Consider the following 25,454-nt stretch of genomic DNA (forward strand, 5'->3'; position numbering starts at 1 on the left):
TGTCTGAGTAAATTATTTTTTTAGTTGCATTTGCTGTGCATTTTGCTGGAAAGTCTTAAGGGTAAGCTGGAGTCTGGGTGCACTTTTTTGCTAAGCTCTGGGTCTTTCTTTTTGATCAAGAGCATGCAGCTCCTTAGGTGACATCATCACTGCAGAGCTGGTGAGGAACTTTACAGTTGTTCTAGGGGAACAAGCAACATGGTGGAACACAAGCACGTCCTCCCTACACCTTGCAATGGTAAAGAGCTAACCATGGAGCCTCCAGCTTACCAGGTATCCAAGGATTCTCTTAAAAAGACTGTAAAGTACTCCATTGCTTTTTCAGAACAATGTAGGAGTTCACTTAAAAAATAAATAAAATTAAGACAGTCTTGCTATCTAAGAGTTTATAATCCACATCTGGACATAACTAGTCCAAAAGAGAAAGGGAGCAGACTGCAGCACTGGCCATAAGCTCACTTACTTAACTGAGGAATATCCTGACAGCAAGAGGTGACTCAGAGGAGGAGAGAGGATTGCTTCAAAGGAAGGAGTTAAATAAGGCCAGCAAAAAGAAGCCAAGAAAACCAACATCAGGAGTGAAGCCTCCAGGGATGTGGGAGGGGAGACAGAACAGAAGTTGGACACCGAAGAGCAGGGCGAGCAGGAGGCACACAAAGGCTAGGGCTAATTTGTGGCTGAATCGAGGGATGTGATGAGGAATTCCTTGCAGCTCAGGGGCAGAACCTTGTTTTCATCTTAGATGCAAAGTGTGCAGCTGTTTCATTTACACATGGATCTCCCTGTCTCTGTTAATGGAAATAGCCTGCTGACAAAATTCATCCTTAAGCCACAAGTTTTCATGTTTACCTTCAGCCCATCAAAGGGTGATGTTTTAACTGTGAGCTCCTGAGAAACTCATGCCGAGCTTCCAGAGGGAGCCTTGCTGGCTGTGCAGCAAATTCCTGCAGTACCTGGGTTCCCAGGAACCCCAAAGCAAGCCTCAGCTGCTTGGTTCTGGCTCTCAGGTGGGAAAGGCAGTGGAAACGAGCAAAAGTAATTAGGGGATAATTGCTTGCACAGGCTGAGGACCAACAGGCAGCAGATGGGAGTCTAAGTGCTTTGTGGGAAGGTTCTTGGTTTATATTTGTTAAAAGGGGTTTTAGTTTCTCTGATTCAGACTTCACTAAAAGTCTGGCTATGAGGTTCTTGCTTTACAGGTGCAAGGGCAGAGGCAAAGGGATGTTTCTGAAATCTACGTGTGGAGAGGAGGCCAGACTATCACTTTTCCTCTCATTAGAGGTGAAACCCAGTGGCATTTGGATCCTGTCTGCTTTGAACAACGAGAGAGATGCCCTGCCTGACTTCTAACAAGGAGATTTTAATTTGTTTAATATTTTGACTGGGGTTGGAGCACACAGCGAGTAGCTGGTGTTCTGCCCAGTGTGGTGGGTCCAGCACAGAAGCCTCCTTCCATCCTCCCACTTGGCATCTTCCCCGTGGTCATTGTCATTGCTGCATAGAAGCAAGGTAAGTGCCTCATGGCTTTTTCTGAGCAAAAACTAGTGCTGGGGTTTAGCTGACCTGAATGACTGGGATTGAGGAGGAGGGTAAGGGGAGCTCTTTGCTCTTGTTGGGAAGGGCTGAGCATCTATTATTCATTGCTTTTCTTTTTCTTTAACCTTTGGCTTCTGTTTAAACAAAGATGACTTTTATCTCTGCCATAGCAGACATGCAGCTTTCTGGGAGAAATCTGCTTGGCCCTTTAGGGATTTCTACTGCTAGGAAACCAAATAATTAAAGACTTCCCCCTCCCCTGCCCCTCAAAGATCAAAACTCTGGTTTTCAGTATTATTGTGCTAGATTTTGTTTGTCTGATGTTTCTGTAGCTAATGGGCTTCTTGCTGTTTTCTCTGAGACATAGTTGCTGTTTAGTCAGGCTCTCATCAGGAGGTGGGGTCCTTCCTTTTTTTTTTTTCCTTCTCCGTTTTCTTTCCCCTCTCCCCCTCTTTTTTTTTTTTAATTTTTTTCCTCCTCCTTTTTCCATAACTCTTCCCCCCCCCCCCCCCCCCATCTCAGCGCAGATTATTTGGGAGATGAGGGTGATGCTGCCTGTGGAGCCAAGTAACTCTGCTAAAATGTTGCTTTTTATCCATTTTTTGAGATCTGCTGGCCTGTACGAGCACCAACCTGGCAGATTGAATTTTGATATACAATAGTGATGTAAAGACTCATTAAGAAAGCAAAACGCCTTGCTCATATGTGCCTTGTGAGGGAATAAAGCAGAGGAGGAATAGGGTAGGACAGTGGTTTGGGGTGCTTGGTTTTAATCTTTTTGTTTGTTTCCTGGCAAGGTATGTTTTTGCTCTAAAATACCTAAAGCGTCTTTGAAAGGAAACGCAACTAGGATTCTTCCAGAGGGTTAACCTTTGCTTTCTAAGGACAAGTATTTGTCCTCTTCTCCCAAAGCTGAGCTCCCTTCTTCCTTCCTATGCTTAATTAATAAGGAGGAGTTGTCTGGCTAAAAAATACCTTTCCAGCCATGATCAAAGAATGAAAAATGACACAGATGTATTGAGGAGGAATTCCTGCTCATTTACTACCTCTGGGCTGGATGATGGCTGGAGGTGAGATGGGGACCTTTGGGCTGTTGGGTGGGAGGGGGAGCTGCAGGCAGCTTCCAGTGCATGGGCTAAGGAAACCTGTTGTGGGATAGGAATATTCCTGGGGTTTTCCCACTGTGTGGGGTTACTTGGGGCAAGGAAAGGGGTGCCAGGCATCCCCTAGCAGCTGGTTTGCCCAGGGGAATGGAGCATCTTAATGTCTGGTCTCATCCCCAGCCTCTGCAGTCCCTCCTTCAGATGAGCTGTTGCCTGCTCTGTTGACCAGGGCTGTTGTATGGCAGTATGAAGCTTAGAACATGCTTGGCCAAATTTTGCTGGCATACGTCCTCACTTGTATGCTCCACATACCAGTCTCTTACTAGGGACACAATGTTAGGTAGCTACTAGTATCTGTAGACTCCCTTGTTTTGTTTATATGGAATTTTAAATGAGCAATTATTTGTGCTGATGCCTCTCTCCCTCCACACCATCATTTCTTCCTGCTTGGTCTTGGAGAATCTTTGTGTGAGTTGGAGGGTTTGCAGTGAGCTGGAGGCTTGCCTTGAGAGAGCTGCTGTAGCTTTCCTACCATGGCAGCACTGAAGCCTGGGGGTCCAGAGGGATCTGAACTGCTGTGATTAATTTAATGTGGGAACCCAGGGAGCGTTTTTTGCCCACCTTGTTTTAGATGTGGGGCACGATGGTGTTGAGCCAATTCATTGCAGTACTCATGAAAGGAGAACATGTTTCTAATTACATTAGCTAAGAAAAATAACCAGAAAATGGGGGAGGGGAGGGAATAGGGAAGAGAACTTCATAATCTATTGCATAGTGAGATGTGGAAAAAGGCTTTTGTGGGGCTTAAATGTCTATGTCCAGTAGTGGTTGGGTCTGTTGTGTTATAGCAAGACTTTTGCCGTCCTCTCCCTTCATGGAGATACAATGGAAATGGCCCTTCAGAGCAGTTCCACCAACTACTGAGGCAGCTGCTAACCAGGGAAAGCACATAAAGTCATGCAGAGGCTGCAGGAGTCTGGGGAGCAGGGCTCACGTTAGCCCTGGACATCCTCCCCATGGGGCACGTGCATTGTGAACTATATGATGTTGCTGCCTGTCCCTGCAGAGAGAAGGGCTCCCTTCTCCCCATGTTCCTTCCAGAGGTTTTGAAAGACTGTAGGATTGTCAGATTTCTTGAGATAACAGGGTCTTGTGCCCAAGGGACCTGGGAAATAGGGTACTCGCTACTTGTCTGTAAGTAAAGGATCTACCTTGCCAGTGGGTCTGCAGGGGCAAAGCTCGTGTTCAATCATCCTCTAAAATACCAGGAATATTGTAAGAATTAGCTTGGATACCCCATGAGAGATGGTCTGAGTGCTTGCCTGTGGTGAACCCATAGCTCATGCTCTGATTATTGAACTCTGCCAGTGTTTTGCAGTTTGTGGCTCCTGGAAAGCCAGTGGTGTGTAAAGGTTTCAGGTGGTCTGTGGACAGTGGCTGAGGAAGGAAATAAAGATCGAAAGCTTTAGCACACTTCATTGCCCACAGAGGGAAGCAAACAAAACAGGAGGAAAATGCATGTCCATCTGCTTAAAGCTTAAGCTATTTTTCTTTTGGTTATGGCATTGTGGCAGTACTGTAACAGAACAGAGAGAGATTACACACACCCTACCCCCAAGAAAGTTAAGTGGTCACCAGATTAAAGAGACAAGAAATGGTGCTCTAAAGCATCTCTGCTACTGCATGTTCCTGTGACCGTGAGAGGCCTGATGCAGGCTGGGCCTTGCTTGCTGCTGTTTGTGTGCAATGGCCTTTGGGTGTGATGGGAGCTGCCATCTTAGCCCCTGCAGTCACCATAACAGTGAGGTATTAGAACCGGGCAAGAGTTTCCTTGAGTAACACAGACTATGTTTGTGTCTCCAGGCAAGTCTGGATCTGTTCGCTCTTTGTAAAAAGAGATGGTTAACCCCCAAAGGCAGATTTTTCCCAGGCTTGTCCAATCCTGGTTCTTCCTTCCTTTTGGACTCCCAAGCAGGAAAATAACTCTTCAGAACCACACCCTTCTCTGCTATAAACTACCCTTGCTTCTGCTCCTGGATGCCATCAGCATCCGAGCCCTGTTCACCTCCCTCTTGTGCCCTTACAAGTCCTTTCTGTTGCCATCACCCTTTCCTTGCCGACCTTGGGAGGTTCTGCTGCTCCTTCTCTGTGGCAGTAAGAGCTGCTGGAGCTTGGGCACCTCAGGCTTCAGGTGAAGCCCCTTGCAGAGGATTGTCCCTGGTACAAATGCTCGCTTCACACACAGGCGCTGCTCTAATGGGGCAGGAGCTGCCAGGAGGGCACTTCTACCTTCCTGTTCTCCTCAGGTGATCTGCTGGTGGTGTAGTTGTTCATCCAGGGAGTAATGTTAAATGTGTAGTGTTGTCCTTTTAGAACGGCAGTAGTATCTTCTCTTGCTCTGGTCCCTGAAATGCAGGCTTCTACCTAAGCAGAGAAGAGGCTCTATCCACAGCGGGAGAGTAGAAGCTGCCTCTGAAGTCACAGGGACAGGCAGCCTTTCAGCGCAGAAGCAGCTCCAGCACTGAGGCAGTATGACATTAGGACCAGAACTAGCTGTGGCCTTGGGGATGCTGATCTTATGCCAGTTCCTGGGGTGTCAGTGCTGGGATGCATGAGGAAGCATGTCTTGGACTTGTACCAGGGTCAGTGAAAGAGACTCTAAGTTGCAGCTCATCCAATTGCCGTGATCTTGTCCTTGTCAGGCAGTTGCCAGTTCTCTGTTCCTGATTAATCGTCTCCCAGGGGAAAGCTGACCATCACATCCCAAAGTGGGATGGGAGGAGGAACGGGATAAATCGGATATTGAGGCATTCTTACTCTCTAATTTTTAACCCATGCTGGCACCCTAATCCAAACAGGAAGGCAGCAGGAGTTTGGACAGGGATCAGTAGACCTGACTTAGTGCTGTGTGGAGCAGAACCAGTATAATTATGGGCAAATGGGCGTAATCACAGAAATAGCTGACCTCTGATGAAGGACAGGCTCTTTCCTGATAGTTTCTCTCGGGAGTGGTGGCCAGATTGCTTTCCTTCTTCCTCCTGACCACCCCTTCCCTCAGCTCTGCATTAAGCTTTGCCATCCCAGAATGTCTGCACCTCTCGCAGTCATTAGAACAGGATCTGGGCTGGTACCAATGCACACAGCGGCAGGGAGGTGAAATCCCCATCTAATGTTTGGGAGAAACCAAGGGACAAAAGCCACATCTGCTAAAGCAACCGTGCCAGTCTGGTGGCAAATGTTAGCTTCTCTGGATGCAGGTCAGAGGTGAGGAGCCCTCAGGCTTGCAAATCTGTCTCCAGGCACTTTCTACCGAGTACGCAGAGCAATGGGAAGGCCAGGTTAGTGTCCCCATCTGCAGACAATAATTTGAGTGACTTTTAGAGCATGACATGGTGGTCTGGCCCACATCCCTGTGGTCAGGTCGTCCGGGATCACAGTCCAAGCCTATAGTGGTGGGGCTGTCCTCCTCTTCCTGCCTTGGTTGCAATAGGCTTCATCGGATGCCAAGGACTGTCTCTTTGCTCACAGCTTGGGGGAGCTCAAGACAGGGCATAGTCCTTGAGCCATGGGGCAGCTGGCACGTGTGCCTGCGGGACAGCAGCCACACAGATACCCCCAAACTTACCAGCGTTTTCACTGTGTCCCTTGTTACTCAGCTGTCACCCCATCAGCCGTTCCCATTTCTTCCACTGCTGGTTCTGGATCTGGTTCAGTCTTCTTTGCCATCTTTCCTTGTCCCACATCTGCATGAGCCTTCTGGTGCAGAGCAGCAAGTTTTAGGGTTGAACCGCACCATCCTCCCCATGGCCCTCACGGAGCCACGTCAGCCATTCCTGCGAGCTTTGCTTCCCAGGCACTTCCAAGGCACTCCCAGCCCTGAAGTGTGTGTGGGCTCCACTGGTGTCTGACCAGTTCTTTGGAGAGTTTCAGCTGCATGTGTGTGGAGACATTTTGTCTGAGGGATGAGGCTAAATCTAGGCTGTGGTGACACCCCTGAACAGCAGCTCTGGACCAGCTGCTCCCATGAGCCAATGCACTGGTTTCTGAGCCCAGCTACTTGATGATGGAGAGGCAGCCCCTGCACACGTGTGTCGGGCAGGGGAACAGGTGCCAAGAGCCTGTCTGGGAGGGAAATCCTTGTTGGTGCCATGTGAGGCTGGAGGAACACTTGGGTTTTCCCCTTCCCTTCTATAAATGGTTTTTGTGGAAACAGGTTTCTTAACTTAGGTTACAACAGCGAGGGCTAAATGAGCCTCACTGTGAGGAGGAAGCTACAAGTGACACATAGAATCATAGAATCATTTAGCTCGGAAAAGACCTTCAAGATCGTGAAGTCCAAGCGTTAACCTACCACTGGAAAAGAGTCTTGGCTAGGTTAGACAAGAGATAAGCCTCAGGAATGCAACCTGTCCTCGTAAATTATGTTAAATGACTTCTCCTGGCCACACTCAGACCTGTGTCAGATGCCTGCTCTTGGCCAGTGGGGCGAGGGCTTTCGCAGGGCTGCTGGGGAAGAAGTGCAACCACTGCTGTTAGACCCTCATCCCCTGCTGTAGGAAGTGGCGGCACCTCTGCTTTTGGGTAAGACACTTGGTCTAAGCCTGGCTTCCCATGGAACTGCCTCCCTCATGGCTGAGGACATGGGAGGTGTTTTGCCAGGCACTCCTGCAGCTCAGTGAGGGTGCAGGAATCCAGGACGTCGGAGCCCTGTTCCTGTTGCTGGTGGGAGCACAGGAGTGCTCACTGGCTTGCTCCCTGCTCCAGCTGGGTTTAATTTTAGAAACACAGTGCTATCTTGGGGCATCTTTTTCCATGGCATGCAAGTCTTTAAGTAAACAAATAACAGCTCTGTGGAGGTGGAACGACAGCCTGCAACCGCACTGCAAAACACACACTGAGCGAGTCGAGCCCCGTTTCACTTGCATGAGAAACTACTTTGTACAGATACAGCGGCTGTGCTGCCTCCCTCCCCTCCTCCAGACCCCTCCAGAGCTGCCCATGTGCACTGATTAAAAAGAAAAACACCTTGAAATACCAGCCTTGGAGAAGTGGAAATGAAAACCCCTCCAGCTGCTGGGGTTCAGCGAGAGTTCTCTGGCATAGGTCTGCAAAAGCTATGGTTTGCTGGCGATGGGCTAACTGCATCTGGGACATCCCAGAGGGATGAGCTTGGAGGCATCCTCAGTGAGCCAGAAGGGAAACAGCAGGCTATAAAGATGAGTGCAAGAAACTTGTGTTTAAATACCTCTCCCAGTCTGGCTGGCCAAGACCCTTCTGCACACAGTGTTGCTGATGGCTGAATGTCCTGGGTGTGTCCCTCGGAGGGTGTTTGCTGCCTGGAAAATCCCATAAATGCTGTTTTACCAGAGCAAGAGCCCATTTTCACTGCTCAGGTCCAGCAGCTCCGAGATGCCTGCATGGCATCTGTTGCATAAGCTGCTGGTAACCCTCTCCCCCTGAGTCAGCAAGGTGAGCTTTTCTAAAGCTCCCAGTCCAAACAAGACCTTTCCACAGTGGCTTTCCTCTGATGTAGGGACTTCAGAGATTCACCTGAATCTATAAGATGGTACAAACAGTGTCAGAATCACCCCTGCTGCTGGCTACTCACTTTGCTCCACTCCCACTGTGCATTTCTGCTGCCACTGGGACAGGATGGTGGCTGAGATGACAGGGCACTGCATGTATAAGCTAATGAGGCCACGAGCAGCCATCTTGGGTGCATTGGGAGTTGGCAGTAGTGCTTCAGAGTGCCTCCTCAAAGCCAAAGGGGTGGCTAGACTGTGCCTAATCACAGAGGTATGAGTGAGCTTTGGCTATGGCTTTTGTAGAGAGTGGGCTCGAAATCAGTGTTTGTGGCTTGGAAAAAGCATCATGTAGCATCCTGGTGTCACATGCAGACAGAATGCTTGAAGGGGGTTTGCTCTTGTCTTTCTCTCATAAGAAAACAAGCTTGTCTTGTCCTTTTTCCTATAGCTCTTGGCAGGAGTGTTTCCAGGCAAGGCTGTGATAGTTTAGAGTGTTTGTTCAGGGCTGGTTGTAGTATTTAATTCACTGCAGGGCCTGGGGATTGCCATCTGCCCCTTGGCCTTGCTGGTGATTTCCCTTCCCTGCAGTCTGTGGAATGGGAGGATTTTCCATGTGGTCTAGTTCTGCCTGCTCCTCCTCTGCAAACTACCTGTGTAAGCTGCCTCCTGTCCTCCTTCGCCTCAGCCTGCTGCTTCCATTGACACCACAGGCCTGCAGGGAGTTTCACTTTATTTTTCGTAAACCCTGTTGAAGGCCCTCTCCTGTGGGGCTGGGCAAGCTCTGCCCATGTTCTCTATAAGCCTGGGATCAGGGCGGCCCTGGCAGCAGCTTGTCTTTTCCACTGATCCCAATTAAGATTGTGTCTTGGCAGGATGGAGCCTTTCAAGCTGCCAGCCGCAATAGGAGAGATGAGGCTTCAGGGGCAGCAGAAATTATTCCCTTCCCTCAGCTTGGCTTATTTCTTGGATCTGGGCTGAGAATGGCCCCGGGAGCTGATCTGCCGGAGCCAAATGAGCCACACAGACCTAAAACATTTCCATGGAGAGTCAGGCCCAGGGTGGGGATGCGCAGCTCTTGGAGGCGCACAGACTGTGGGTGGCAGCTGGGGAGGTGGCGGGAGGGGATGGGGTCAGATGGGATGGGATGGGAGGGAGGGTGCAGCTCCATGCTCAAGACAGCAGCAATTCCAGCCTTACTGGAACTGCACGTGGAGAGGCGTGAGCACTGAAATGACCCTGTTAATGAAATGGGAGTTCATTAAGGCCTCAGCGGGTGGTGAGAATGGCAGGTCAGAAACCCCACTCTCCCAGCCCTACAGAGGCAGATGCTATGGGCCAGGTCTCTTCCTGGTGGGATGCCGCACAGCTCTGCTTGTGCTGATGGAGCTTTGCCACAACTGGCACTACTAATGGAGCGGCTGTGTATCTGATGGCATATGGAATTTTCCAAGTATAATATTAACAGAACTACAGGGTTGTGCAACCCTCCTATCTCCTCTTCCTCGCCAGCCTCCTGTCACACCGCAGCCAAGCTGCCCTTGACATTGCAACTGGACACTCTGCTTTTGCTGGCCTTGTGTCCTGCCAGCTGTGCACACTGGAAGTATCATGGGTATAGAAGGCAGTGTTTCTGTTGCATTTATTTTTAAGACTAAATCCATGCAGGAACAGCTTAGTAGTACTGAGAGTTTCTGGTTTTGAGCAGGCTCTCCAGAATTCGAAGATAAGCTCTATCCCTCTCTGTTGATGGAGCTATTGATGAAGCATTTGTCTCTATAATACTGTTGCTTATTTGGGGTTCTGGAGGAAACTCTTAAGCAATAACGAAGTGTGAAGCTTTGCTCCATGGAGCAGGTGTTGTGTGGATGGTCCCTTGGAGAGCCGGGGGCACTAGGCAGGCTGACTGAGGGCCATGGCCATGCCATTGTGGTCGGGTTGTGTGCGTGAATCTGAGCCATGCCTGGTTTGTCGTGCTGCTTTGGTCAGAGCAAAGCTCAGCAGTGTCTCAGGGCACCCATCCCTTCCAATGAACTTGCACTCAGCTGGACTTCACAACTGTTACTTTGGGTACCCTTTGCTTCCTAAAGGAACAAACAAGGCAAGTACAAAAATAGAGATGCTAAACTGAAAGCTGTCTAAACATGGCACTGGCAGCATGGAGGGACAAGGGAAGGTAGAGGTAGCTGGATTTGTGTCTTGGCTACCACTGTTTAAGCTTGTTGTGACCAAAATCTTGCTCTTATGACAGGGTGAACTGAGCTTGCCCAAAGCTCTTCAGGCCCAGCCAGTGAAACAGGATTTGATTGCTTCACCCTTTGCCTTTCCAGGGAGTGTGCCAGATGTGTCAGGGGTTTGCCCACCATAGTCATAGCTTTGCCGTGCTCCTCAGATCCACTGGTTTTGAGACCTATAGTGGGGCTTTAACTTGAAGTCTCAAAAAAAATGAAAGTCTAGTCATGCCAGTGCAGCTAGCAACTCATCCAACTGTTGGGTTGCCTGAAATGTTAAGCTTCTCTTGGAGCAAGGCTCTAGTAAGTGAAGTGAACTGTGTTTCCTTGTAACTAATTGGCAGTGCTGTGTCCTGGCCAAAGCACACACAGTGTTACAGCCCTTCTTAGGCTCTTAGATGCCTGCATACCTACTGCTGAGGCAGCCAGAAGGAGCAGCAAGCTAGTGAAGGGCCACAGAAGCGGTGGGATGAAGGGCCAGATTCTGTCTAGTCAAATCCCATGTAAAGCTGAGTAACATCAGCAACTTACAGAGAATTACTACAGGTCAGCAGTAGCTTAGAATAGCTAAAAATTCATTCCCCTTTTTAGTGCTCAGCTGTTGTTGCTTTTAGTCTGGTTTTGAGTGATTCCCATTGGGGAAGAAGAGATTCCTTCCTAAGGTATTTCAAGCTGTGTCTTCCTTCCATGTCCCACTCTTCCTCCAGCACTTTCTGAGAGCACTGTTCTCTTTGACCTAGATTTAATCTCTTTAGCAATACTTAATGACCAGCTTTTGCTGGCTTCTCCTTTATATGCTGCATCCAATTTTTTCCAGGGCAGTCTGAGGGTGGGGTGACCAGCCTCAGGATGTGGCTGTGAAGGAAAGGCTGAGCTGCCACAGAAGACGTAGGCTGGATTAGCAGTGAACAGACAGTAACTCACAAATGGGACATCAGCTGGGATAAGGCAGAATTTCCATTAGGCAAAAGCTATGCCGTAACATTGTGGGGGCTGCTGGGATCTGCAGTATTCGCATTTGTGTGGTGTTTGGCAGCATAGCGCTAGAGATGTGACTCGTGCTCTTCACCCTTCAGGAGAAGGGATGTGGTGGGCTCGGTGCTTTATGCTGTTTCTTTTGGTGAAATTGTTAAAAATCTGGTTGCAAATTAGGAAGCAGCTCCTAGAAAGAAGGATGTAAACTTTGTGCTATTATCCTGGCATTTGGAGGCTGTACCTGGAGGGAGACACCCTCTGCCAGTACAGCTGCTGTCTGCCCTCTTGCAAAGCACCTGCACTGCACTGTGGCTGGCTACAGTGAACAGCTCACCAACTTCTTTCTTGGTAATAGGTGAGAGACTTCCTGGAAGCTCAGTTGGATCAGAACGGGAATTTCCCTTAGAGTTATTAATAATGATTCAGGGGATATGGACTTCTCTACAGGCACTTCTCCCCAGACTTCAGTTTCAGTGCATGGTCCTTCAGATGCAAGAGAGAGAGCTCTGTAGGCACCAGTACCTTATGTTACTCTGCAACACAAAGCAGTGCTGTTACATGCAGCCACTGACTCAAAACAGGCATGTGGGAGAAGCTGAGATAATGAGATAAATTATTATGCTAAGCCTAAAGGATTACTCAGTTTAAAACCAGCCCGATAGAGAGGAGCTTCACTCAACAAAAAAAGAGAATAGATTGCTTATAGTAATAAGGTATTGTGACTGATCCTTTGCAAATTGCTGACTAATCACTGTGAGTATATTATAAAGTCTGTCTTGTTGCTTGTTCTGAGTTAACTATTCATAGAAGCTTGTGGATTAAAACATAGATGTTCCTTTGAATGAATAAAACAGGAATCCAAAGTAATACAAAACATACTCCATTACAATTAGTCTTTATTAAAAATGCAGTGGACAAAAAAAAAAAGCAAGCCTCCAAAAAGTAGTCAGTTCATCAATATATATTACACCATCGCCCACCCAGCACCACTAACACATACACTGCTGTCAGCTCATTTCTCTCACAAATGTTGACTGTTACCTATAAATGTGCATAGTTTCAAGACTTAATAATGTAACACAACCATAAAATGGCACCAAAGTCTGTTTTCCCAAAGCTTTTTGCCCCTCTCAACCCAAGAAAGTAGTGAAATGTGCGTAAGTAGCAAAATGTGCGTGGCAGTCATGTATGTGCTCTGTAGTTTCTTGTGTAGTCTTGAGTCACTCCTTTGGGTGAGCTTTACAGCATGATCACAAACTTCTCAGAAGCCAAAGTATTGTATGCCCCAAAGCATCATTTTAATACTACTGAGTATGTCTAGTTTCCTTTTAGTTTTCAAAACTAGCTAGAGACCGGATGAGAGCAGGGAAGGCAGGGTGTGTTGTGCATGGCGGGGGGAGTTAGTGCTTGTGCGTAATCGGTTAACTTAGGAGGTTACACACGTGCTTCCTTTTCCTGGCAACCTGTTTCCATGCTGAGCTAGGGGAACTTCTGTGCTGTGGGCACAGCAGCTCCACAGATGAACATAAGCTTTTGTATTTGCAGGGTTAGGGGATTGTTGGTGCTCAGTACAGCAGTGCCAGGTACGATCCTGCCCCCTACTATTAACTCACAGACGCATCAGTGCTGTCAAGGCAATCATGACTGTAACACTGGGTAGAGGTGTACAAATGGCAATGGAGTTTGAGCACCAAGCTTTCCCAACTCCTTCCCCATCCAGCTATAGCTGCTGTGTGTGTCATTGTATGTGCCTTATCTCACAGTGACAATGAAAAAAGAATCAAATTAATCTATGATGGAAAAGGTGCCTTCTGTGGTAGCCAGTGTATGAAATTTGTAGAGGATTTATAGTAAAACCTATTGCCTCCTAATCTTAGGCCTGTGCTTACTTTAAGTGAGCAGGATGTGTGTGATGTGTGCTTTACTGATGCTCACAGTCACTAAACCTTATTTCATAAGAAGTAGCTACCTGCAAAGTTTAAGATGCTTTTTTGGTAGCCTCTCTGATGTTACTAGAGCTGTCTTCAACTCTCTGTGCGTATGGAGAGGGAGCACCCTGAATCATATGCAATTTCACATTAGCCATAAGTACTTGAAAACAAGTAAACCAAAGCTGGAAACACCCTGTTTAGAGAATTTAAATTAACATTTGAAAAGGATACGTCGGTATTAACAATAATGTTGAGTAATCTCTTATCTAGGATAGTCGATTATCAAAGCTATTTAATGGTATGTGACAGTGGGCACTGTAACATTTATGGGGACAGTTAAGTGCTCTGAGGACAGAAGACTTCATGAAAGCAAACTGGAGAAACATGAAGGAAAACATTCTGGCTGAGGCAACAGCAATTACCTTACTCTTCCAAGTGGCTACTAGTCTTAAAGTTTGTTTTATCTGTCAGAATGATGCAGGTTGCTGATTATTAGGAGGTGCACTGTAGGACTAAAAAATTTTGGGTCTTCTAGGGCTTGGTGTGACATCTATTTCTAAAGCCAGGGAGAGCTGATGCCTACTTCTGTGCATGGCACAATTAAGCCTTGAGCATGCAGACACAGGGCCTCTATGTATTTGAGTGCTAAGGTCAAAATGCTGGAACATGCATCTGACATTGTAAAAGGTATCTTTCACATCAGCAAAATAATTCTTCCAAACCCAGAAATCCTCTGTTTCTACATCATCATGTTTTACAGAGTAGAGAACGGAGTAGCTGCCATCTTTTTTGTTTTTTCGTTTGAAACTGATACATGGATGTTCCCATTTGCAGGCAAGGGAAGCAGCAGCAATGGAAAGGGATGGGAGCTGCACCTCTGAGCCTGGCTGTTCCCCAGCTCTAATCTCTGCTGTATGGTAAGGTTCCCAAGCTGTGTTCTTCTCACTGTCACCTTCTAAATTCAACTAAAAAAGTCAGGGGGAAAGACAGACACAATTCTGAAATCTTAATCCTTGACTTAAAAATAGTTGCCAAATAACAGCACTTTCAGCACTTGCTTCATTTCCAGAACTCACAGTTGCACGGTGTGATGACAGCAGCTGTGAATATTTCACAGTAAGAAGGAAAAACAAACCCAACTCTGTGGTATGACTACGAATCTTTGCTCTAGCTCATGGTGAGGACACTGAAATTAAAGTACTGGCAGAGTGGAGAAGCTTGCTCTATAAAAAACGCATGTGGTTATCAACAGGGACAAGTGGTTCCACTGGTCACCCAGCAGTAAGCTGCCAGTGTAAGGCAAAACTGGAATTTTAGGGTTGCTGTAGGGTACACCTGCTGAGGTCTCCAAGCCTTCCAGCTGAGCAGAAGTAGTTCTGTAAGAGGCTGAACATGAGCAGTGGTTACCTGGAAGTGTCTTGGTACGATCTAGACTCTTGAGAAGTCTCCCCTCTGCCCACCTGTCTTACTAAGCAATTTTACCTCTTCAATCACAATGTCATGAGTAACTGCTTTGCACATGTCATACACAGTCAGGGCAGCCAGGCTAGCAGCTGTTAGAGCTTCCATCTCCACCCCTGTCCTCCCCCAGGTCTGACAGGAGCTGTGAATGACCACTGCACATCTGTCCTCATCCAGGCTCAGAGACACCTCCACATGGTTGAGGGGGATGTTGTGACACAACGGGATCAACTGGCTGGTCAGCTTGGCTCCCTGAATTCCTGCAATCTGGGCGACTGCCAGCACGTCCCCTTTCTTCATCTGGTTCTGCCTCACCATCCCAAATGCTTTCTCACCCAGGCGGACCACAGCTACAGCAACAGCACTTCTTCTTGAATCTGGCTTCCCTCCAACATCAACCATTGCTGCCCGTCCTTCTTCATCAGTGTGAGTCAAACTGTCAGAGGCACGAGGCACCGTGGTGCCCAATTCAGATCCTGGACTTGCCTCTTTGGAATGACAGTCCACAGAAACTTGGCCTACAGGAGAAGCCTCAAGGCACTTTGGGTCAAATGTGGAGCTTGCATCCTTCTGGAAGATACAGGAGCCCCTGAGCTGGGTTTGTAGAATTCCTGTTGTTGTATGCCACTGTTGCTCTCGGCAAGATCCTGGCAGGTAGAGTTGTCCTATAAGCTTATTTTTCATTAATGCTTTTCTCGTTTGTGTGGGGAAGCTTGCTCTCGAAGTCAGCCAATGGCTGAATGTGTGACCCCATTGTTTTGAATTTGGGGGATTCTGTAGGGTGTCTTGGCTTAGTGGGAACAGCATCAATGCAGGCTCTGGGGGAAAAGAAAAATAACATGAGAATGCATATTATTAACTGGAAAGCTAAGCTGAGTCTGCAGTACCTGAGAACTCTGTCAGAGCACTGCTTGGGACCTTCTGTACTGCAAAAACCTCAAAAAGCCTCCAAACATCCACTTCTCAAGCTTTTCTCTCTCATCAGTTCTCTGCATTTGCTGGTTTGTTATTACAAACCTGAAGACTCAAACCACTTATTTCAAGGTCTCTGACAAGAAGAAACAACTTGCTTTCAAAAGTATCAACACTGATTGAGAAACAGCAGCCAAGAAAGCTTATAGGAACATCTGTTCTGAAGAAAAGGAAGTCACAGCATCTCAGCATTCATTTGAGATTGTCCCAGCGGCAGTCTTCTTTCAAAAGCCTGACATGGTTAATAGGAAATTCTTGCACTCAGATTCTCAACTTTGCCTTTCCAAAGACCTTCCTCTCAGCACAGGCAGCTACACTTCCTGCTTTCATCCCGTTCTGCAGAAAAGGGTCATGCCAGCACCTGAGGACAGCAGGGACCAGAAGCACTGCAACTACACTGTGAGTTCGGAGGGTGGCTCTGTGATGGGAACCTCTTTTATTATTACCAGCTCTTACCATGTTAATGACAGCTAAAATTTAAGCACTGGAAAAACCACACTCCTCTCACTGACAGATATAGATTTTAAACCTACTCAGAAATGTGTTCCAAGCTGAGCTAGCAGAGCTCCCAGCTGGCAGAGAGGTAGTAAGCCCTCCTGCCCCTTTTCACCATTTAATCCCTCGGTTTTGGCATTTGCAGAGGGCTAAATGCCAAGTGTCAAGACAAGGAGTCTTTTTCACATAAAAGTAGTGATTTGGTTTGTGAGTAAAGAGAAAGCAGTATAGAGGTAAGTGGCTAAGCCCTAGTTTAATAGCCTCATTGATAAGCATGTTTCTCTTTTTCTGGAGCTCCTGCTCTCTTTGCTCTGAGAAATTTGGAATTAGACCACACCTCCACCTATCCCCTTGGACTGACCACATGACAGTAACAGGCACAGCATGGACAGGGGCATTGGTTGTGTCCCCCTGCCCTCTTTCTTTAAAAACAAACTGAGCAATCTCTTTTCCTTGTTAGTCCCAGCCTCTGATGCACTTAGCAGCTTTTTCGTCTAGAATACCCTCCAAACATTGATCTGGAAGTTTAAATCAAGCATAGATTTCATGGTATTTTTTAAAAAAATTGCAATAATCTAAATTCAGGCAAAGTCCCTTTTTGATCTGCAAGTGATGGCCTACCCACTAAAATTAAGATTTCTGCAAGTTTAGTGTTAATGTGTTTACTCTCAGAGGAATGGAATTAAATGGACATAAATGTTTTGAACGCAACATTGCTCTGCTTGGGAAGAACACAGAAAATTATTCTTACTCTTTCTTTCCCTCTCTCTTTATACAGTGGGGCCTAACCTGATTATTCCTTTTGAAATCGAGGAACTCAAAGTACTGTCTTCTGGATTTCTTGATTAGCTTTAAAGCTGAAGCTAAACCCCTGGCAAAGTGTTTTATCTTCAGAAGAAGCTGGACTGCAAAGGCGGACGAGTACTTACTTCCACAGCATAAACACACATGGGTGGGAGCAGGGAAGAGAAGTGCTGTTTGCTCAAGTAGTGGTAAGTAAAAAGACAGCAACAGACAGTAATGCACACAAAGCATCTTTGCTTTTCCTAACAACCTACATTTTCTTCAAGTTGTACCTAGTCATCTCTACTTTCACCCAATTTCTCATATACCTACAAAAAAAAAATAGATAATTGTTTCCTATAGCACTATGTATAACAACCGAAACCATCTTATAAACTGCATCTCCTTATATTCTGTTACTGCACCTGAAGTTTAATTGCGTAAGCTTCCAACTACACAATCCTGGGGGGAGGAGGAGGGCAGGAGATACTTAAATTACGGAGGAAATGCCCATAACTGAAGTGAAACCCATGAGGAGAACAACCTGCCAAAAGGAATATTTTGATTAAGCGAAATAGGATACAAACCATACAGCAAAGGATCAGACAACAGCAGTGCAGGGAAGAAGCCAGGTTTGGCTCACTGGGACTAGCAAAACCAATTAGTGATTTCCACAGCATTGGTTAAGTTTCATTAAATTAATTCCATACACACCCCCCCACTGACTGCTTGCACGCCAACATTATTTGAAGTTTGTAAGTAATTCAAAACACAATTGGGAAATGTCCTAATGAGTCCCCATGTGTCACAGTGGGATACTCTCCACTCATCTCCAGTCTCTGCAGTGACTGCCAGCAGTTAGTCTCAAAGGGACATGGAACAGCTGGGGGAGGACCTGGACAGGCTGCCTCTTTTACGGTATGTCAGACAATGTTAAAGCACTTTTCAAAAGGAAATTGGATGGATCTGAGCTGTAGACATCCAAACATTGCTGTGAATGCTAACTTCAGCATGTGGGGATTGTTTCAAATGCATCTTGAAAAATTACATAGGTCCCAGCGAGCTGTCAAAGAGTTTAATGTAGTATTTCATCTTAACAAAAAATGTATTTTCTGTTAGAGAAAAAAAAAAATAAAACCAACCAAACCCCCCAAAAAACCCCAAAAGCAAGAACATTTTTCCTCATGCAGTAAGTCAATACACACTTTAAACAAAGGGTCCTCTTTCCCCTCTTCCTGGAACACAATGCAGCAGTGGCTAAATACAAAAGAGCAAAAGCAAACAGAGACACACAATCCAGCACCACTCAACATGGAAAGTCATGGCCCTTTAAAGAGGGGCATCAAAGGGAAAACAGTCCCAGTGAAAACCTATGGTAAAAGACCACTGTAGATCCTATTTCCTAATAAAGGCAACAGAAGTACAAGCACTAGGGTCTTGGAAAAGACTGGGTAGGGACATTAAACCTTTCTCCTCTTCTACTTCAGCTTGTTAACCACAACTGCCTTTTATAGAAACCCATTTCTTTGTCTAAACCTAAGCCAGAACCAAACACAAGTTAAAAGCCCAATCCACTCTACTCCCCCAAAGACAAAAAGCAAACAAAATCATTGTATGTTTATTACGTACTGATTTGTCACCCACCAATCAGGATCATTGGCCGGTTTTTCATCTGGGAAATGTTAAACATGCCTAGAAATAAAATAAGGAACACATAAAAATCCTAGCTTTTTAGGTTTGAAGTCATGCATCTGATTTATATATTTTGTTTTCTGCTCTTCACAGTGCAACCTGCATGCTAGGAAAATCAAAGCTCAATAAAGACTGAGGGAGCTGGAGGAAGAGAAATATAGCATGGTATTATTTAAAACCGTAGCTGCCACAGTCTCCAAGCATCCAGCTGCTATGGCTCTATCACACTGTAGAACCCTTTCCCAGAAAGCTTTCCATAATCTGAATTACAGTCTCCCTACTACAGAATTCAAACAATTTGAGACTATCTTGTTTCTTACAATAGCATTTAACTGTACTATTTCTATGGATAAGCTGTTACCAGTGCTCCAGTTCAAAGTAGTCCAATCACAGAAGGCCTCAGGGACAACACTGGGATTAACACAAATTGGAAGAAGACAGACAATGCCAGGTAAATCCTGCTGATGGCAAAATGCCTTTACTAGAGGGGAAAAACACTCTAATTAGAAACTCAGAAATTAATGGTCTAAAAGTAAAGGAACCAACCCTTCTATCCCTTCCCTTATATCTATAAGGCACTATTTTATCTGGGGCAGACCAATGAACTTTGAAGTGAGTCTATGCCCAGATTGAAAAGCTCCCTTTACATTTGTTTTACACATCATGCAAAAAGGGCAAAACCAACTGCTAGTGAACTGGCAGAATCTGCAAGAGAACAAAAGGGCCAAAGCGTATTTTTAGTGTAATCATACAGCCAGTTCGTATACAAGAGGTCAGCATTCACACCTGCAGCCAGATTACAAAAATATGGTTAGGTACAGATGCAACTGAAATACAGTTGCTGTCAATATAAATTCAGAAAAGACTAATCTAACCTGAGCATGTGACTGCATCATCATGGACCTTGTGTCATCACCTTATGCAGAGCACTAGATGAGTGGCTACAAATTTCTACACGCTCAAAAAGAGATTTGCCACTTAATGTCAGTTGGACTGACAGCTCAATTTCATTTTAGTATTTATTTTACAACAAACTAATTTAAAGAAAAATGGATCCAGTACAACTCCATCTATTTTTGCTTAGCTTTAGCTTTACTGTTGTTATTGTGAGCAGTGGTTTTTGCATCTCTTTGAAGACAAAAGTCAGTCTGAAAGACTTGTAGATGGTCCAAATTTCTAGCTCATGTGGAAAATTAGAAGACTCAAAACCGACATCCAGATTTTGAAGTACCTGCAGGACTGGTGATGTTACCAGCTTTCTACCAGACAATACTCTTTATCAGATGGGAAAATTCTTTCCTTAGGTAATGCAGCTTCCTTCAAGAAGCTTTCCTTCTTTTCTTTCTCCCAGCAAGTCAATGCATTCCACAGCAGTACCAGGACATTGCTTTCTCTAGTCACTGCTGTTATTTCTCAGGTACAACATACCAGCATGCTGTTTCTTTTTTCTGCCCACTGCTGCTCCAATGACTTGAACCAACTCTTCCTCTGAGGCACCCGACCGTAGGTGATCTCTCAAGGACACTTCCGAATTCCCAAAAAGGCACACCTACAGCCAACCCAAGGAAACAAAGAGGAGAAATGAGAAATAATAAAATAAATGGCTTTTACAAGTATTTTATGCTAACCTCAGAGTAAAGAGGTTTGAACAGGCCCATCCTACTGAAGAAACAGAACACTTATAGAGATTTTTTTCTTTATCTCTCTTGATGTACGTACACAGACAGCCTGGGATGTTTATGTAATGTAAGCTCACTGGGCCAATCAGGCTGCCTCAGTCATCTGACATTAGACAGCAGCACAGCTGTTGTCAATATCAGGTGACAATGTGCAAGTGCCAGTTTTTAATTGAAAACTTTAATTTTCCCCCAGAAACTGCCAGCTTCAACGTGGCAGGAAATAGTTACTCCCCCCTCCCTTTCCTACAGCCGCTCAGCAAATGTACGGGCTGCTTTTGAAGGAGAAGAGTTGCAAGAAGATGTTTGGTGAAACAAGACAGGATCCTTGTGGAACACAAAAGCCAGCCCTCACAGCTGCTTGGATCCTTTTTTGGTGGGAAATCATCTGCTTGTCACATGTTTAAGATGATTTTGAATCAAAGATTAAAATAAATGTTTATATTTACTGGCCTTGCAACCATGTTTTACAAGTGAAGTTAACTATGGTAGCAAAACAGAGAGAACAAAAAAAGGTGATGTAACATCTCCCTAACAGCCCAACAAGCTTGAACAAGAATACATACAGGATAAACAGGAGTTAGCTGGTAATAATTAAGTATCTTTACATCCTACTTTACATCCCAGCTACTTTGGAGGGAAGAATTTCAACATTACTTTCACTGCATGAAAGCAAAGAGAATCCTGTTTCACTACCAACCTTTAGGTTCCCATCTGCTGTTATCCTCAGCCGATTGCAGGATCCACAGAAGTGCTCTGACATGGAGGTGATAAAGCTGATTTGGCCCTGGAAATGTGGCACTTTATAACTCTACAGAAATACAGAGGAGAAAAAAAAGAGTCAAACATATACTCCTCATTTTTAATGCTCCACTTGTCCAAAGACCAGATGTTTTAACACAGATTTTCTTCAATTCTAAGGTCACAGCAAAGTAAGAAAAAAAAGCAAAGTCAGCTTTGTCAGGGGTTCCTGTCTATTCTGCCTTTTCCTTGAAATTCACAAACTTGTTAAATGTTTGCTCTTGTAGTTATCAAATGGCTGGTGATGCCAGTACTCAGGCAACCACAAGCCATAGACTCCTGTAGGCTAGAAACTCACCATGTGATACTACATACTCTAAAGCAATACTGTTATTTCACTGAACAACTGTTTCATCAGGCTTGTTAATGTGCAGACAGACAGTTTCAAAAGCTGTAAATACAGGATACAGGCCTCACATTCTTTATCTCTGACTGAGGCATGTAGTAAGCACATTGTATTTCTAAAAGGTAAAGACTATGACAAGTGTTTAGTAAGCATCAAACCACATGCGGGCAGCTTGATCAAAATCCTAGAGTTACCACACTGAGTATTTTTTACTTTGCTTGTCAAATATAAATGCTATATGAATTTGGGGATTAAGGGCAGGGAAAAAATGGGGGCGCATTTCACATGATCTTTGTCTAATCCCACCTTGGCTGTGCTGGAAGCTTCACAGGGCAATTTCTCCAATTCAGGCCATTGCTGTTTAATTGTATCAAGCATTTCTTTGTAGCTCACCATCTTCTTGAAGTTCCATTTATTGCCTAGAATTAACAAAACCAGCATAACTTTAGCAGAGAACCACCTTTTCATTCTCCACAAATCTCAGTTTTTGCTGTAGGTGTCCCAGCCCCAACTAATCTTGCTACTAATCATTCTCCAGCTTATCTCAGGAAGATAGGTAAGCTGCAAAAGATACAACATAAAACTTAATGCAATTCTTAATTCCCCAAAAGAGCTCAGCAAAACTTCAAGAGACAAGCCACAAGGTGAACAACCACCAACCAGATTCACCTGTGTCCAAGACACACTGCATGCCATAAAGAATCTCAAAGCAGGACTTCTTACCATCAAAGGGCATGTATTCTATGAACCGCACATCAAGAGGCAGATCCTTTGTGAAATCCACGAAGCCCAGCAGTTCATCTTCATTGAAGCCTCGCATCACCACACAGTTTACCTGCATGAAAAGCAGACACCTGAAATTAGTGAGCAGAGTATGACTTTATTCCCTGTTAAGATAAGGTTTCATAGTCCTTGTAGAAGGCAATGTAAACAGAAAGAACTTTTGGGGGGCTTTTTTTGCAAGCAAAGATGATGAGAGAATTTGGCAGGATTGCAATGACATAGATGATCATTTCTGCCAAACCTGCCTTTAAGTTTTTGCATCCAACAACAGTAAAGTTCTTAAAGTCACCTTGCTAAATGGAGAACTAAAAAAGCTAGGCAACAAAGGCATCATCTTACTCATCTAGTGTATGGCAGTTTTTACTGTCTAAAATGACAACTTCACTCCCCATTCTTACGTTGTACAGCTTCTGTAAAAGCATTGGCAGGGGACCTTCTACGGCATAATTTATGGCACAGGCAAATTCCCCAGACCCAGAAGTGTTCACAGTGCACTCCATAGCAATACGCTCCAGGAAGACTAGCTCTGCCTTCCTCCAAAACATGTTGAAACTGAGTTTTCTGCATATTCCTCATAAACAATATTTACACTGGAGCCTCAGGTCTTCTGTGCTTTATCTGTAGAACAAGATACCTGTGCAGTTGACAAAACACTCCCTGGTGGTAAGGCAGATTTGTATGTCCGAGCATCGTGCATCACAATTCTTAAGATCTTTCTGGAAAGCCTAAAGCCTAGTTTAATTTCAACTGTTTTTCACAGCTCTATAAGATCTTCCAAAATATGGGTGAAACTGAAGGGCAGAAACAGCTGCAGAACCTCAAACAGCTGAGTCACAGTGAAGTTTCATGTTATTGGTCTACTGGCACCCCAAAGAAGGACTTCCTTTTCCCTCTCCTTTACACTGGCACTCATCAGAGTCTGCTATAAGCAGCTAAGGAGATAAGCCAAGAGAAAATTAGTGGCTTTCTGCAGGTAGTTTTCTACCTATTAACTCCCTTGGCCAAGTTCACAGCTGGGTCAGACAAGTGCCAAATCAATAGAGGGTTTAAGGAAGAGAGAAGTACAGAGCAGGACCACCCTGTAGCCAGCAGCTAGGCAACCAATAGGCTATGTGGCAGCATAAAATTGTACCCTCAGCTGTGCAAGGAGTTTATATGGATTTCTCCCACTGCCTCTCAACATGATCTTCAGTCTACTAAAATTTTTCTTCAGTTTTACTAAAAATTATTGGGGGGTGGGAGGGGAGATAATAAATTCATGATCAGGTGAACTGTGTCTTTCAATCACAATTATGGTAAAACTCAACAGTTTCAGAGTAAATGAACACTGGCTTACCTTAACAGGACGGTAGCCAAGTTCAGTGGCTTTGTGGATTCCTTCCATTACCTTGTGAAAGCCTAAGACATAAAAAGAATAAAAATGTATTTCTCCTGTTTAAACACAGAACGCAAAAGGAGGTTATTAAGTACAAGACAAAAGGATGACAAATAAAACACAATCTGATTCAGCAAACAGGGCTGCAAGTAAGAAGAGCTGCAAGAGACTTTAACTCTACACCACCACCCCCCCCCCTCAGAATGTCCAGCCTCACCCTACCATTTAGTGTGGCCTACACTTGTCAGCTCCTCCCAAACACAGAAAGATAGCTAATTTAGGGCAAATCTCCACCCACACATGTTCCTCTCAAATTTGGAAGAAAAATACAGTAACAATGTAATTCTGGAATTCCAAAGGCCTTTAGGAAAGCCTCTTAATCATCTCATTCAAACCACATCTTCTGTCAACTTTAAACATAGTTAAGACCTTTCATCAAGATATCAATTTTAGATTTGACATATTATCCCTTCTCTGCCACAGTCATCAGCTGGCAGAGAAACAATGTAGTAGTAACAAGAATGAGACAGCACGCTACCAAGCTCTGGGTATATGTATCTGGTGAGTGGGTGTGCTCAACTACTAGCACCATGGTTGTGAATGAGTCTCCTATCCTGTCAGGTGCTAGGCATAAGTTGCCTTCCTGTTCCGCATACTAAACTCAGGTATGAGAGACCAAATGCTGTATGAGACTGAGCTCCTTCTTCCAAAGCTGGAGTCCACAAAAGCAAATACTTTACACATGCTCACAAAAGGGCAGTATTTTCCAAGAGCCTGTAGGTGCTTTATCAGGAATAAGCAATAATTCAATAACATTCTGTGCATACCTAGTATTGGATGTATTCAAGATCAGATAAAAAAGGAAAGACAAAAAGCTTTCAGTTAACTGTTTTCTGGCTTGTAAAGGCATTATAAAGCCTGGACACCAGAAAGCAGAAGATGGTAACTGTTTTATAAGCCAGTCCTAATGCTAGTCCTAGCTGCAAAAAGAGAGGTGAAAAACAAAGAAAAGACAGTGAAATAACTCTTGCAAGCAACTGAAGTTATGACTTGTCACCCTTCTCCTTCACCACCTACTTGTTTTGCATGCGCCCAGGAAGTCTGCAGTACCAGTGGTAGATTTCATTCTAATTCGGTAAGTTTGCAGGCTGAACGTGGTGACAGAGATAACAATACACTGCTGTAAGCACATCCTAGAGCCACAAATGGGATCAAAAAGCTCTGCAATAGCTCAGAAAACCTTATGTGTGACTTCAGGATTGCAGAAAGGTGGAACTGAACTTAACTAAAAAGGCCAGGAAGCAATATCACTAGCAAACAGCAGATCAAAACCTCCCCAGGTTTGAATAGAATAATAGTCATTTAGGTTGGAAAAAGACCTTTAAAATCATTGAGTCCAACTGTTAACCCAAGGCACTCACATGCTTGGGGTCAACTCGCTATGGAGGTATGGAACAGGACTACAGCTTGCAATGCATTAGACTCTGTGTCCTTCCCAGTCCTGCCTCTTGCCTCCTGCCATGCTAGCACAAGAGTGTGGTTTAGAATAGCTATCGAAAATCTCTACAAAGTAAGCTGTTCTGATTAACAACTATGAGCTTATTTCCCCTAAAGGAATTTTGGTGCAGGAGGATTATTTAAAATAAAAATTTGTTACAGTAAACCAATACAAATCTGTAGCTGCATTTTGTATTTTGATGTTAACTGTTTTTTGTTCTTTTTTTAATGAGAAGTTTTTAGGAGTTTATTTGTATTGCCATACTTATTGAAAC

At 45.0% G+C, this 25,454-nt stretch overlaps 1 protein-coding gene across 3 annotated transcripts in view; it reads right to left on the minus strand.

Moving 5' to 3' along the window:
• Positions 1 to 12,233: 12,233 nt before the first annotated feature.
• Positions 12,234 to 25,454, minus strand: part of MOCS1 (molybdenum cofactor synthesis 1) — a 28,212-nt gene continuing 14,991 nt past the window's right edge. Inside the window, exons 5-11 of one of the 3 annotated variants that reach the window (XM_030499168.1) lie at positions 23,644 to 23,705; positions 22,248 to 22,359; positions 21,831 to 21,943; positions 21,078 to 21,188; positions 20,130 to 20,250; positions 18,654 to 18,701; positions 12,234 to 15,577 (exon numbers count right to left, since the gene is read on the minus strand). In XM_030499168.1, the coding sequence (XP_030355028.1) occupies positions 14,727 to 15,577; positions 18,654 to 18,701; positions 20,130 to 20,250; positions 21,078 to 21,188; positions 21,831 to 21,943; positions 22,248 to 22,359; positions 23,644 to 23,705 (1,418 nt within the window). In that variant the 3' untranslated portion in view covers positions 12,234 to 14,726. Of the gene's footprint in view, positions 15,578 to 18,638; positions 18,702 to 20,129; positions 20,251 to 21,077; positions 21,189 to 21,830; positions 21,944 to 22,247; positions 22,360 to 23,643; positions 23,706 to 25,454 lie in introns of all 3 variants that reach the window. The other 2 variants (XM_030499170.1, XM_030499169.1) reach the window with 2 other exon arrangements.

This window comes from Strigops habroptila, chromosome 10 (genome assembly GCF_004027225.2).
Source record: "Strigops habroptila isolate Jane chromosome 10, bStrHab1.2.pri, whole genome shotgun sequence".
In the NCBI taxonomy this organism is placed as follows: domain Eukaryota; kingdom Metazoa; phylum Chordata; class Aves; order Psittaciformes; family Psittacidae; genus Strigops; species Strigops habroptila.